General features: G+C 36.7%; 1 protein-coding gene across 1 annotated transcript in view; it reads right to left on the bottom strand.

The window, feature by feature from the left end:
- Positions 1–6,045, bottom strand: part of ptgir (prostaglandin I2 receptor) — a 74,181-nt gene extending 68,136 nt beyond the window's left edge. Inside the window, exons 1-2 of the mRNA XM_087283720.1 lie at positions 5,704–6,045; positions 1,158–2,081 (exon numbers count right to left, since the gene is read on the bottom strand). Coding sequence (XP_087139846.1) covers positions 1,158–1,979 — 822 coding nt within the window. The 5' untranslated portion in view covers positions 1,980–2,081; positions 5,704–6,045. The remainder of the gene's footprint in view (positions 1–1,157; positions 2,082–5,703) is intronic.
- Positions 6,046–16,546: the final 10,501 nt, after the last annotated feature.

The raw sequence follows: 16,546 nt of genomic DNA, 5'->3' as shown, positions 1-16,546 counted from the left end.
CCCTGCAGTTTGAAGATCACGAAATGGCTAAAGATCCATTTCAAAAGAAACTTGTTAAAACAACTCTGAGTATATATTTCATTTTAAAAGTCAGACACTTTATACACTGTACACTTTTAGATTTGAAACTTAACTGGATGTTTTCATTCACTTAGAACTGCAACAAACTGCATGAAGAGACTTTTTTATCCATAATAGGAAGACTTCAAGAACAAACATGAACTGTGACAGGGTAATATACTGACTGTACTGTTTTTATATATTTAATTTTAGTGTCTTTCTTGAGATAAAATATGGAAAATACACACAAATTGTTAAAAAAGGTCTCAGAACAAAATTATTACTTTAAGTTTGAGCTCTTTTTTGGAAACTGTTTTTTCTGAAATAATGCATTGCTATGTAATGCAAGGCCTATTTCAGCCTTTACATTAAGAAAGTCATACCTTTTTTTCTCAATACATGTCATCCCATACTGCCTCAATAATATTAGCGTCTGTACTCTGTGGAGTCTGTACCCACCATTTCATGATTGTCAATGTTTTTCATCAGTTATAAATTCCCCAATTGTGATTTCATTACCATTACTAGTTAGATGCTTTCTAGAAAGAACCGTAAATTCGATTAAAACCTGTCTCTACTTTTCAGCATTCATAATTCCATGAATTCATACATTACATGTACCAACATCACTTGCAGAAATGCAGCTCAAACTAGCACAGAGCCTTCTTCATGTTTCAATGAAGTCTATTTTTCAACAACTCACTCTTTAACGTCTTAAATAATTAGACCCTAAAAAAAAAAATCAACCCTAACCAGTATTTTCTGGTTGTATTCTTATAAAGAGCCTGAGAAAATATTTGTATATGTTCAGTATAACAGTGTTTCCCAACCACATTCCTGGAGGACCACCATCACTGCAGGTTTTGGATGTCTCCTTTGTCTATCCTTGTCCCATTGCAGGTCTTTCAGTCTCTGCAACTGAACTGATGATCTGAGTCAGATGTGTTTAGTTAAAGACACATTGAAAATGTGCAAAGTTGGTGATCCTCCAGGAATGTGGTTGAGAAACAATGCTTTATACTATCATTAAAACAGCAAATGTAATGGTTACCTACAACACTAATATTGCAAATCAACAGAAAGTGTCCCATACTCACAGTCAGCGGCAAGGAGCAAATGACGAAGATTAAGGTCATGGATGCCAGCAGCAGTAAATGGTCCATCTCCTCCTCTCCCTGTCCAAACCAGGTGCTCAGCCTTCTCTTGCGTCCAGCCGACACCACTGATCCCCGGCGTGTCAGCTGGCTCCGGTGCATCCGACACAAGCTCACGATGACCGAACCGTTGCACATGAACACAATGGCGATGAGCAATGCCATGAGTACGGCGTAGGACAGCGAGAAGGCCAATGATCTTCTCTCCTCATCATCACCCTCTTCTACTTCCATCTTGATGAAACACCATGTCCCAGGACAGTACTGCTTGTGCCGGCCATACCCGAAGAAAGGCATCAAGCAGAACACGAAGGTAAAGAGATAGATGAGTAAGAGGACGATCTTAGCAAAGCTTCGCCTCACATGTTTGGAGTAGAAATACGGGTGGCTGATGGCGAGACATCGCTCTACTGCCATAGCACATAGGATGAGCATAGAGGCCAAGATGAAGAAGGTCATGGCGAAGGCAAAGAGTCCGCAGAGCCGCTGATCTCCAGTCAGTCCCACCAGCGATGTTCTGTAGGCATAGCAGATGAAAACTGGTGGACTGAGTAAACATGTTCCCAGCAGGTCTGTCAGAGCCAGACCTGTGACGAGGATGCAGAAGACCGAAGACTTGGTGCGACGATCTTTCTGATGGACTCCCAGAATAGCCAGAGCAATTAGGTTACCGACCACTCCAGCAATGAACATCACAGTGCTCGTCCCCGGATTCCCATTTGCCTCGATGCTGGTGATGTTCTCGCATGACTGGTTGGAAAGCATATTGAGAAGGCCTTGCCTTTGAAACCTGAGCCTAGGCGCAGGGATCAGACAGCAGCGATTTTGTCTATTGTAGAAGTCTTGCAGTTCCTTATCTTTGAGAATCTGTGAAAATAGAAAGTATTTCTTTAAAGTCTATATAACCATCCCACCCAGAGTTGCTTATTGAATAGGCCAACAAAATGTTGACTTTTTTGTGCTGATGTACTTCCTGTTGAAAGAGGAAGATGGGGCAGAGTATAAGGTCAGTTTTCTTTAAACAAGTGGAAATGGCAATGTAAAAACACCTTCTAGAGAACAATTAAAAGAATTAAGACAAACAGACATAGGGCAAAGATGAGATTCACCATTTAGGTGTCTTAAAGTGTCTAAAGGTGATGTTATAGGGTGGGTAAAAAAATAACTAGGCATTCAAAAAATCCAGTGATACTCTAATAAAAATACAAATGCAGTTTTACACTGCTACACTTTACACTGCTAGATGAATATGCAAATATGTGTTGCTTAATTTTCTTTCAATAGTAAAATAAACAGAAGATAAAAAAAGCAGGGATACAGTCATAGTCAAAACAATAGTTCACCCAAAACTAAACATTCATCATTTGCTACAACTTCACTTGTTTCAAATTTCTTCTGTTGAACACAGATGAATGTATTTTTAAGAATGTTGAAAACCAGTAACCAGTTCTAGCCAATAAATATTGCCTAGTAGGGTGGTGCAATTCATCTAAATCGAATCGCAATCACGATTTGAAACTTTGAAATAAAAAAAATATATATTTGACGTTGGAATGATTAGCCCCCCTTTATTAATCAGGGGTCACAACAGTATGAAACGTATCCAGTACATGTTATACGCAGCGGATACCCTTCCAGCTGCAACCCAATACTGGGAAACACCCACATACTCTTACACACACTCCTATTCACTATGACCAATTTAGCTTATTCAATTCACCTGTTCTGAGTGTCTTTGGATTGTTGGGGAAACCAGAACACCCAGAGGAAACCCAAGCCAACAGGGGTAAACATGCAAACTCCACACAAAAATGGCAACTGACCCAGCCGGGGCTCGAACTAGTGACCTTCTTGCTGTGAGGCAATTATGCTACCGACTGTGCCACCGTCCTTGCCCCCCTTGTTTATTTTTTCCCCAAATACTGTTTAACGAAGAAGGAGAGACTTTTTTAAAAACATTTCTAAACATAATAGTTTTAATAACTCATTTATAATAACTAATTAATTTTAACTTTGCCATGATGACAGTAAATTATATTTTAATAGATATTTTTCAAGTTATTAGTATACACCCTAAAGTGACATGTAAAACTTAACTTGGTTAATTAGGTTAACTAGGCAGCTTAGGGTGATTAAGTTATTGTATAGCGATGGTTTGTTTTGTAGACTATCGAAAAAAATATATAGCTTAATGAGGCTAATAATTTTGACCTTAAAATGTTTTTTTTTTTTTTTTTTATTAAAAACTGCTTTTATTTTAGCCAAGATAAAACAAATAATACTTTCTCTAGAAAAAAACAAATATTATCAGATATACTGTGAAAATTACCATGCTCTGTTAAACATCATTTGGAAAAGATAAAAAAAAAAAACAAAGGATGGCTAATAATTCTTACTTCAGCGGTATACTATATATATATATATATATATATATATATATATATATATATATATATATATGTATATTTATATTTATATATATATATATATATATATATATATATATATATATATATATATATGTATGTATATTTATATATTTATATATATACATATATATATATATATATATATATATATATATATATATATATATATATATATATATATATATATATATATATATATATATATGCTTAGTGTCTTTTTTAACACTTAACATTTTAGCAGTAAGAAGATACAGATTATTGAGCTGAAGCTTGACTACTAAATTTAACTGCAAATAAAATCCCAATTGCAATATCTGTCAGAAAAATTGCAATTATTTATTATTTATTTTCCCCAAATAGCACAGCCCTACTTGCACACATTCTCTACATAAAAATACAAATCTGAATTTAACAACCAGGCCCGGATTGGCTAATCGGGAGGACCGGGAGAATTCCCGGTGGGCCGGTCCGTTTTTTGGCCGCGAGGGCCGGTGTCCCTAGCTGCAGAATCTGTTGCTCTCAGCAGTCACACTTTTCAAATTTATTTATTTACTTGACCACAGCCTATTTATTCATTATTTTACCGCAACTCTTTTCTTTTCATCTATTTTAATGATTATAAAACTCAGTTGTGTCGCCTTTCTGAATGCAGCTATTGTGGTCCAGCGGTTAGCACGTTAGAATAAGACGCTGCAAGCCCGGGTTGGATCCTCGTTAGAGTAACTTGTTGTTTTCATTTTTATTGTTAAGACATATAATACTGTTAGGGTTGTTGAACATTTGAAGTTCTAAAGCAGCTGTTTTCTCAAAAAAAGACGGGATAGTGTCATTAGAAACTGATTTGGAAATGACCTTATTTTAATATAGTCAGTTTTGAACTGAGGTGGGCCGGTCTGAGGTTTGAAACTCCAGGGCTGAAAAGGTGTCCCACTCCGGCCCTGTTAACAACTTACTTATTATGTTCTCTTTTTTGTTTGTATATTACGTTTTATTGTGTATGTTACTCTGAATGACATTTTAGCACAAGTTTCTTTTCTAAATCATGGTAAATACACTAACAAAAAGAAAAAATTTAATGAATAAGTGAACAAAATATACAAATACAAACTGAATCGTAAAAAAATTTGTGAGTACGACAGTTTAAAGTGAGTCTGAAAATAATAATGATCCCTTTTATATATCATATAATAAGATATCATACCATATATTATATTAGTATATTGTAAGAAATCACTTTTGGCCGTTTGTGGCAAATCTTCATCATAAAAGACAATTTATCATTAGACAAATCTTTGCATAGACAAACATGCTAATTTATTATTTCATAATATTATGCAATCTAATACCTCAGTAGAAATAGCAAAAAATAAGATTAATATTACTGTATGAATGAAAATGTGATTAAAATAAGTTTATGATATACACACAAACAAACACACAAACAAATGAATGAACAAATAATAAATGCATTTAAACATTAAAATGAACCAGAAGAAACAAAATAAGCTAGCCTATACAATAAAATGTATTAACACATAATAGTTTAAATATTACGATTCTAACATTCTTTATATATATATATATATATATATATATATATATATATATATATATATATATATATATATATATATATAAATAACTTCCATACAAGAATTTACTTTATACATTTTGGCATTTTGCCAATGTTTCTTTTATTAATCGTGAACTGTTTGTTAAAGAAAACGGTCAGAATTTTGCAAACTTAAGCTGACAGAGGCAAAAGTTAAAAGACGAAAGAGGAACAAAGCATACACACTCTGAAACAACTCAATTGTTCAATCTAGCTGCTGCTGCAAAAAAAATTATATTAGACCAAACAGTTTTTATTTGTGTTTATCTATTAGAAAACAAAGCAAAACTGATCCGCATTACAGACTCAAATTTGCGCTACAATCATGCATTATGTATCATGTGTCATAATGCATTGCAGATGTTTCTATGAGTCACACAGCGGTAATTTCACATCATCCGAGTCGTCATGGCAGTAAAGCATCAGTCTGGAAGAACTGAACACGCACCTGTCCAGGCAGAGTCCATCACTGGAGCGCGCGTCCATTCCTCGCCGCCACGCAGCACACATAGAGGATTTCTGTCACTCCACCAAACATAATATTTCTCAGCGATGTCGATATGAGAAGTCCTTGGGCTTTCGTTTCTTCAATTAAGTTTTCTTGTCTAGTTTTTGTTAGTTTAGTTGTTAGTTTAGTTATTCGTTCAGGTTCTTCAGGAGTCCACGGCATCTGAAGCTGAAGTGAAGAACCACGCTGACCGATTCACTGCTCGCGTTTGGAAGTTACCGTACAGTACAAAACAGTAGAATAGAGTAATGTAGACTAGTGAGTGAGTGAGACAAGACTGCTAAGACTTCCCTTCTGTGGCTGATAAAGTAGCCCGTGAGAAACAAGAGGAGGAGGAGCATCTGACAGCTTCACTCCTCACTTATGCAGCGCGTCAGGCAAACACACACTGACGGACTTTACAGACAGACGTTTGTATAGTCGCTGTTAAAACTTACATAATGATGATTTATTTACAAATATTTAGAATTCTATCTATCTATCTATCTATCTATCTATCTATCTATCTATCTATCTATCTATCTATCTATCTATCTATCTATCTATCTATCTGTCTGTCTGTCTGTCTGTCTGTCTGTCTGTCTGTCTGTCTGTCTGTCTGTCTGTCTGTCTGTCTGTCTGTCTGTCTGTCTGTCTGTCTGTTTGTTCACGAGTTAGTGTACTCTTAATAATGGGTTGTTGTGGTTTCCCCCACATAAAACATACACCCAAAAACATTATTTTTAATTCTTGTTCAAACTGCTTATTTGAAATTAGCAGAAACAACACTTTTTTTTTAGATTTTTTAGGGGGAAACTTAATTGTTTTATGTTCAAAAAACTGGGATATCAGTTGTGCGGACTAAGCATTTTTTACACTGTATTCCAGAGTAATTTGCGGTTCATTCTGCTGTGGTAATCCCTGATTCATCAGAGACTTAAGTCAAATGAAATTGAATCAGGGTTTGTCTTTGTGGTTTCTAAACATCTTGGCTGTAAAATAAGGCTATCAGTTTCTGAACTGAACTAGTTTTTAACCAAAATTTTCTTCTAAACTGTTTCATTTGTGCTAGCACTGTTATACAAAAGCAATTAAATATAATCTAAAAAAAAAAAAGATTAAATCAAAATCACAAGCTTTTCACTTGTCTCCATGTTCAGACAGCACGCTTACTGCATTATCATCCATTAACGCAAATGTGCACCACTTCCACAGTCTAAAATTAGATAATGTTTGGCTGCATCTGTTGTGGTTTATCTGTTTGCATGTGTAGATACTGTGTATTCGAGTTGCCTACAATGGTATATAATGATTATTAATGTCCATCAGCATGCATTATGAATATTGGAGAAGTACCCTGGAGCCACGAGAAATAACTATGCAGCACTTTCTACAGGAAACAGATAAAATTCTTCCCCTTTTCTCTTAATGGCCCTGTGTTATCACTCCATCCCTAACATTTACATGTCTTTGTTTACAGTTTTCTTGAGAAAATTGGTATCATATTTTCTTTGTCCTGAATATTGACTGTGTTGATGTCGCATTCAGAAGCAAAAGAGGACATTATCACTGATGTTAATGCAAAACGTCTGAAATATTAGCATCTCTTGTGACTTAAGTGTCCATCGATATACTCAAGGCAGTTTTTTTTTTTGTTTGTTTGTTTGATCAGAAGAACATGCAAACTCTACGCAGAAATGCCAACTAACCCAGCCAAGACTCAAACCAGTGACCTTCTTGCTGTGATAAATATGCTCATAAATTAATTCCTTTTTTTGCATGCACACTGCCTTTACAGAACAGAATGGATCTTTCACCAACATCTGAAGCATTATAATTATTTGTTTAATATGTCATGGCTGCAAATATCAATTTATTTATTTTTTATTTTATTTTTATTTTTTTGTAGTCTTTTACATGAAAATCCACCTAAATGCTATCTTTTACAAACAATCGAATTTACAGGTCAACTTTTGGTAAGTAATGGCTTTTTAAGTTTTGTGAATTTTTTTTTTTTTGCTATATAGTTTTAAAGAGCACCTATTATGCATTAAAAAGCTAATATTTTGGTTTTGGGGCTCTTCAACAACAGGCTGATGTGCATACAAGGTCAAAAAACGCATTAATGGTCTTATAATACGCATTTATTTTTACCCAATTATAACAATGACTCCCATATGAATTGTTCAGCAATTAATTTGTTCCCAGACCCCTCCTTATCGTGATGCTAATCTGCGCTGATTGGTCCGATGAACCAGTCTTTTGTGATTGGTCGACTGAGTTCAGCTTGAAACACCCAGCTCGGCTTATCAACAATTTTGAAGTAGTCAGATTGCAGAGTGTAAGTGTAAGCCCACTGCAGGAGTGCATTAAAGCAATGCAGTTACACACAAGCATTTTGCTAGGTTCTTAAACAAAAGTAAAAACTGTGACACACGTTCGATAATAATCCACACAGTGGCAAAAGCTGAACTATTTTGAAACTAGACCACCACACGTGTGTAGGAGTCGAACGCGTCGCATTTTCAACATGAATTTAGACGGGGTATGAGAATATAAAGAGTAAACCAAGATATGGTACAAGTCGCATGGAGTGGTTACAAGTAACAAAACACAATTAAATAAATAATTTGTTAGCTAGAGAAAACAAGGAGGTAAACAATTTAAATGCACCTACTTACACTTGTGAAATAGAGGAAGAAACTGATCCACGAATTGTGTGTTGTAAAGTTTCTGTCAAGGCCAATATAGTCTTTTCTGATCCTTCCTTTAACAAATGGCTGATGAATCCCTCATTGTAACCATGTAGATTGCTGAAGCACTTGTCAGAAAAATGATGGGAACGCAGCACAAGGCTGGGTCTATCATGCTGAGGTATTTTTGACTTTTCACAGCCTCATCTTTGGATAGGGAAAATAACACTAACTTTCCCTCTCACTTTAGAGCACAGCTTCTTTGCGACTTGATTCAACCGGGGCCTGCTACAGTGTTTGTCTTCCTCTTTTTCTTTCTACAGTTTTTGTGGTCAGAGCCAGGGGTTTAAATTTCCCCTGTCTGTGCCTGCATTAAATGGGCAGGGCTTGAGTTGCGTATCGACGTCATGCTGACACGGCTAAAGATTTGTTTCTGATGCGATTCATTTGAACTACTATGAATCGACTCTTTTAAAGGTGAATCAATAGTTTTAAACATAGTGCGCTTTCTGATTTAAGCCTGGATATTTTACTTCACTTAAAAAGCCATAATACGGGCTCTTTAAAACATGATCATGCACATTTGTTATAGTCTGAGTGTCAGTCTGAGTCACTTTTAGTTGTGATTTCATTTTTTTAAAATCCGTTTTACCCCAACAGATACACAGCTGGAATTCCGTCTCGCCACACACCAAACAGATAAATACTGTTGCCAGACTGCTCTTAAAACACTCACACATGGTTATGATTAACTGCTGAGGAAACCACAGAGAGTATCAGTGAATGAAACACATTTTTATTTGGACACGTTAACAGTTTTGCAGGTGGGAAATAAAGATGGTAATTAATTCAGACAGGGTGCACCATCATCATCATTATCATCAACTTATTATTATTCATTCAATCATTAATTTTCCTTCAGCTTAGTCTCTAATTCAGAGGTCACCACAGCAGAATGAACCGACAAATATGCCAGCATATGTTTTATGCAGTGGATGCTCTTCCAGCCACAACCCAGTATTGGGAATTATTATTATTTTTTATAACACCGCAATATTGTGTAGGGGTGTTTGCCAGCACTAGGGTGCGGCTGGAAGGGCATCCGCTGTGTAAAAAATATGCTGAAATAGTTTACTAATAGACACTAAGCCGAAGGAAAACGAATGAATAATTGCAATAAGGTTGCATTAGTTAATGTTAGTAATTGTATTTACAAAAAACAAACTATTGAACAATACACTTAGTACAGTATGTATTCAAAACATTACTTAATGAAAATAAAGTTGTTCAGTGTTAGCTCTTGGTAACTCAAATAGCATTAACTGCTGTTCACAAATACAACATTAACAGTTTTGTTAATGCATTAGTACATGTTAAACTATGAGTAATTAATGATGTACAAGATTGTTTATTCCTATTCGATATTAGTAAATACATTAACTAATTAAATCTTTTTGTAAAGTGTTGCTCTTTTTAAAGAAGCATTCAGAAATTCACTTAGCTTACTTTACTGTAAAGTAAAGCACTGTGGGCATTTTAAATAAACAAGACTAGGCATCACTTCGTGTGTCATGCCTGGAGGCTCTCACAGAATGGGAAACATTAAATAGGACAGTAAATAACCCATTCATATTCTAATCTAGCCAACCGTGTTGCAGTCCCGTGATTTATTACTACGTGTGTCTCCAGGGTGTTTGTTTAAGCAAATGTGGATGGTTAATATTATTTTTGTACTTCATAATGTAAGCATAGTAGCTCACACACAATGACAGAAGGCATTACTGGATGTCGGTGATCAGCACACCATTAATGGTGCTGTACATCTGAGTGAATATATTAAGAAGAAAATAACATTTCATTTAACGTAATTGTGCAATTTGTCAGATTATTAAGAATATTCAAACAACAAAGAGAAATATGATTTTGATGCTGAAATAAATTGAAAACCTCATCTCCGACAACACAATTTCAGGAGCTTCCCTGACACATTTTTGTTGTGGTCTGTGGTATTTGCAGTGCGTTTCTCTTTTTGCATGTGTTGTGAGAATATGAGTGGGTTTTCTTGTCATATTCCTGAGAATATGAGTGTGACTTGCTTTATGTGCCAACATAATTTTCCATTCAAAGTTAACAAGTTTAGGCTTAGATATAGCTGATAAAGGCATAAGAACCACCTTTGCTTAATACAAAAAAAAAAAAAAAAAAAAACATAACAGCATCAGTGAGTCATTGACAATAAAGTAGCAAATTACAAATACTCAAACTACTGTAGAGTAGTTTTTTTTTCCTTAGGAATTGTAATTTACTAAGTAGTTTTAAAAAAGTGCACTTTTACTTACCCTTGAGTACATTTTTTTGTGCTGTATCGATACTTTTACTCTACTACTTTTCCAGTCACAATTTTTTCTTGTTTATGGGGCATACCTGTCAACCCTCCCGTTTTTCCTGGGATTCTCCCGTATTTTACAGTTCTATCCCGCTATTATCCCGTAAAGGTATTTCTCCCGTATTTTCAGTTTTTTACTGAAGGGTGGCAAATAAACATTAAGGGCTTTATTTTGACGTCTATGCGCAAGTGCAAAAGCGCAGGGCGCAAACACTTTCAGGGCGTGTCAGAATGCAGTTTTGCTAATTTAAGGATGGGAAAATCCACTTTGCGCCGTGGCGCATGGTCTAAAAGGGTTGATCTTATTTTTTTAATAAGTTATAGGTGTGTTTTCAGAAGAAAAAATCAAGAGTCTCATCTCTAATTCCCTTTAAGAGCCTTGCGTCTCACCATAAGCACATTTGCCATTTACATGACGTAAAGTAAGTGTAAGTGGAAAAACGTTCGAGGTTACAGAAGTAACCCTTCGTTCCCCGAGGAGGGGAACGGAAGTGCTATGTAGTGGATTTGATCTTGGGAAAATCCACGTATGGGAGGATTCGGTTCAGAAGCCGCTTGTCTGAAAGAGTATTGAACGGGCCAATGAATGCAATGAATTGGCAGCGTAAGCTTGCACAGGTGTGCTTCATTGCCAATTATCCCAGCATATAAGCACACCTGGAGCGAGCAAACGCCATCCTTTTAAGCTGAAGAGACTTTCAAACAGCTAAGGGACAGTCATTATGGCGACGGAGTATAACACTCCCGTTACCCTCCTCGGGGAACGAAGGGTTACTTCTGTAACCTCGAACGTTCCCCTTCGGTTGGGGAACTTCAGTGCTATACAGTGGATTTGATCTTGGGAAAATCCACGTATGGGAGAACTTCGGAAAACGCCATAATGACTGCACCTTACCAACGCCCCCCTGAGGGGATAGTCAAGCAAGCGTGATGCACCCACATCATGGGAGGCGCGGTCCTCCAATGTGTCCCTGGCCCTAATTTATCCTACTTCAACAGAAGTTTTACGGATTTAGATATATTTTTTGGGGAAGTCGTGAGCATCTAGATAAGTCTAGGATAATACGACAGTACTTTGGGAAGCGTGCAATCCCGTTAGGGAGGATGCTGCGGTGGCCATCCGCTACCCAATTTACATATGGACTAGCCCTAAGAAGGGGGAGTACGCATAGAAAAACAAGTGGTTAGCGAGGGGAAGACATGAGAGGGAAGACACGGGTCCACCCAGGGGGGGACCATGGCAGAATAAGCATATGGTATCACCTAGTGGGGATCACGCATAGCAGGCACCTATACCCAAAACGCGGGCTGACCAGCAGGCAGACCTACAATGTAGTGGGCCAACAGGTGACTCCTCCGCTGAGTCAGTGCTGGGGGCCACGGAGGAATCTGCAGGGCTCACCTGAAGGGGAACTTTACTGACAGATAAAAAGGCGCACGTACCTCCGTGTTAGGGAGAATGGCGCAGCAAGCGTGTTTCAACACCCTATCGAGTTGTTTCCTCAATCACCAAAGGGTTATCTAATACCCTTGAGGAAACCGGCTCCACTCGCAGATTGTAAAACCTTGCAAATGTGTTGGGTGTCGCCCAGCCCGCAGCTCTACCAATGTCGGTTAGAGATGCACCACGTGCACGCGCCCAAGAGGATGCAATGCTACGAGTGGATTGTGCACGCACTCCCGGGGGACACGGCTCACCTCTGCTTGAATAGCGAGTGAAATGGCATCCACAATCCAGTGGGAAAATTTTTGTTTCGATACAGCACTTCCATGCTGCCGACCGCCATAACAGACAAAGAGCTGCTCAGATGATCTAAAGTTCTGAGTATGGTCCACATAAATGCACAGGGCGTGAACTGGACAAAGTAAAGAAAGAGCTGGGTCTGCCTCCTCCGGGGGCAGCGCTTGCAGGTTCACTACCTGATCTCTAAAGGGGGTGGTAGGAACCTTGGGCACATAACCCGGGTGGGGTCTCAGGACAACGTAAGAGTAGTCCGGCCCGAATTCCAGGCACGAGTCACTGACCGAAAATGCCTCCAGCTCCCTGACCCTCTTGATGGAGGCCAACACGACCAGCAGAGCTGTCTTCAGGGACAGAAAACTTAGAGATACTGAATCAAGTGTCTCAAAGGGATCTGCGCGTAACTCGTGAGAACGAGGGCGAGATCCCAAGAGGGCATGAGAGGGGGGCGGGATGGATTAATTCGCCTAACACCCCTGAGGAACCGGATGATGAGGTTGTGCTTTCCCACTGTGCCCCCAGCTACCGCGTTATAATAAGTGGAGATGGCGGCCACGTAAATCTTGAGAGTGGAGGGCGACAGCCTGCTGTCCAGCTTCTCTTGGAGGAAAGAGAGCACAATACTGATCTGGCAATTTCGGGGGTCTTCTCTGCGAGAGACGCAACATTCAGTGAATAGACTCCCCTTCAGGGTGTAGGCGCACCTCGAGGAGGGGGCTCTAGCCTGAGTGATGGTATTAACCACCGCACTCGGTAGGTTACCTAAGTCTACCTGGCATCTAAGGACCACACGTGGAGGTTCCAAAGATCGGGGCGAGGGTGCCAGATGGTGCCCTGTCCCTGAGAGAGTAGGTCCTCTCTCAAAGGGATCTGCCAGGGGAGGGCCGTCGCGAGAAGGGAGAGCTCTGATATCCAGGTCCGGTTGGGTTAGAGGGGCGCAACTAGCAGAACCTGTTCCTCGTCCTCCCTGACCTTGCACAGAAACTGCGCGAGCAGGCTCACTGGGGGAAACGCATACTTGCGCATACCCCGAGGCCAGCTGTGGCCAGTGCATCCGAGCCAAGAGAGCCCTCAGTCAGGGAAAAAAACAACTGGCAATGAGCGTTCTCGGGGGAAGCAGACAGATCGATCTGGGCCTCCCCGAATAGCGCCCATATCAGCTGGACAGACTCGGGGTGGAGTCTCCATTCTCCAGAGCGTATCAGCTGCCGTGAGAGCGCATCGGCTGCACGGTTAAGCGTGCCCGGAACGTAAATGGCTAAATGGAAACTAGCAGTAGAAATTCCAAGTGAAATTTGTAAACAAAGTCCTTTGTTTACAGATGTTCCATCAACGCAAGACATTGTCTCATTTAGTTTAAAGTGCTTGATGGACTTCATTATTTCAAGTGTAAATTTAATAAAATATTTCCATAAGTGTCACTATTGTGTGACAAATGTCAGTTTTCTGATTCCAACCTGCCTCATTCCAATGTTATGTGTCCCAAATTACAGAGTTTCTGAAACAAAATATTTAAAGATTTTTCAGATACATCAGACATTCTGACCAGAGCCTATATTAATTATATTTGGAGTTTTCGAAGTTTTTTTTGACCAACACGGGTACAACAGTTTGTTTCAAATGGGTTGATCTCTGCCAAAAAAAATAAATAAATCTTTTTTTTTTTTTTTTTTGGAAGAAAAAAGAAGTTTCAACTCTTAAATTATGGCTGAGAGAGTTAACAGATACATTACATCTGGAAAAAAAATCAGACATACCCTAATAGACAAGTTGAAAATTTGGTCCCCTTTTATTTCCTTTCTACAAACTTGTGATTAATATGTTTACTTTGTCTTTAGTACCTACTTTTACCATTGGATAGCATTGGTGGGCTTATTTATATTTATTTATATTAAATTTTTTTTATATTTATTTATTTATTTATATTCTTTTAAATTGTTAAAATGTAAGTTTTGCTTATATTTAAAAAAAGTGTATTTTTAAGTAAATTTCTGTGAACATTTTCAACATTTCTAAAAATATTTAAACCTAAATCTAGTAATGTTGTATATAATGTTCAATATATCCCAACAGACCTCTCATTTAACTCTGTGAAACCTCATTATAGCATCAGGAGTTAATTTTGTTTTGCCTGTATGTGTTTTTTTACTCTTAGTGCTGGTAACTTTTAACTCTTCTCTAATGTTCTACTAAAGAAAAAGTCATCTTGGATGGCCTGAGGGTGACTAAATCTGCAAAATTAAATTTTGGGGAGAATTTTGACCGTTCCTGGTTTCCTTCAACTGCTCCTTTATCTTGATTTTATTTTCTGCTTTTGTACAAACCAGATTATAGTTTGCTTGGTAACCTACAAAAGAATATCTAGAACATCAAAATTAACATACTGTATGGCAAGATTTCAGGAGTATGGCCTCACCTTTAAAGCCTTTACAGATTATGGAAATGTTGCTTCGGGGCAGAAAAAGCTCAAACTTGACTTGGTTAAGCATATATGAAAGAAAGTAAGTCTCCCTTAGAGGGGGAATTTTACGACATTGTATTAGTAACACACTGAAGGCAAAAAAATCTCTCAAAGTGTCTCATAAAGCTTTGTTGAGACAGGCCTCATCTGCTTTTGCTTCAGTGAGGTCATGAGGTAGAGATTCGTGGATGATTTTTTTTTTCAGGGTGGAAATATTTACTTTCAGAATATGTCTGTTTTTTCTTTTTGTTTGGTGTTAAGAATTACATTTGCAGGGTAATTTAAAATATATTGTCATCTGAATAAAACATGAGCAATGCTACTGTAATTAAAATTCCACTGTGAGCAGGATGATTTATTGCTCTGTTTTGGCAGAAATGTGCTTTTCCGAAATTTTCTCATTCGCATTATCTCATTCACTGAGCTGTTAACTCCCTTCAGATCAAGAATTGAAAACAGAGAATTGCATGATTCAAAGATCAGCCTCGTTGTTTTGAAACCTGAAGAGAGCCAGTAAAAATAGTGACTTTCTATAACACAACAATCTAGACCACTAATTTTCTCGTTTTATTATCTGATATTGGTTCCAACTTGAAATGCAAGTAATGGAAAAAATATACCAAGGATGAAAGTGATGCCAATATTTCAGCAAATTTCCTTCCCACTAACTCATCTTGTTCAGCTCCATCTTTAAAGGAAAACCTAAAAACTAGTTTAGATGAAAGACTAGTTTAGATATTCATTTTAAATTGAAAAGTTCGTAAACAAACAAACAAACAAACAAACAAACAAACAAGAATAAACACATTAGAATAAAATGAAAAAATAAAAAAATAAATTAGAAAAAATAAATAAATAAGAATAAATAAATCAAAATAAATAAATACATAAGAATAAATTAATCAGAATGAATAATTAAATAAGAATAAATAAACAAGAATAAAATAATAAATAAATAAATAAATAAATAAATAAATAAATAAATAAATAAATTTAAATGAGAATACAATAATACACAGTTGAAGTCTAATAATTTTGACCTTAAAATGGTGATTAAAAATTTAAAACTGCTTTTATTCTAACCCAAATAAAACAAATAGGACTTTCTCCAGAAGAAAAATATTATCAGACATACTGTGAAAATTTGCTTGCTCTGTTAAACATCATTTGGGAAATATATATATATATATATATATATATATATATATATACATATATATATATATATATATATATATATATATATATATATATATATATATATATATATATATATATATATATATATTTCAATGGGAAGCTAATAATTCTGACTTCAACTGTAATTAAATAAGAATAAATAAATGAGAATAAAATAATAAATAAATAAATGAATAATTAAACAATTAAATTAATAAATAAATATCAATCAATAAATAAATAACAATAAATAAATAAATAACAATAAATAAATAAATTAATTAATTAGAAAACAATGATAAATATATGAATAAGTAGCATTAGGTAGTGCTGTCACCTCACAG

Source organism: Danio rerio, chromosome 15, assembly GCF_052040795.2.
Source record: "Danio rerio strain M-AB ecotype USA chromosome 15, GRCz13ab, whole genome shotgun sequence".
Taxonomy (NCBI): Eukaryota; Metazoa; Chordata; class Actinopteri; order Cypriniformes; family Danionidae; genus Danio; species Danio rerio.
This window is presented reverse-complemented; position numbering and strand designations above follow the sequence as displayed.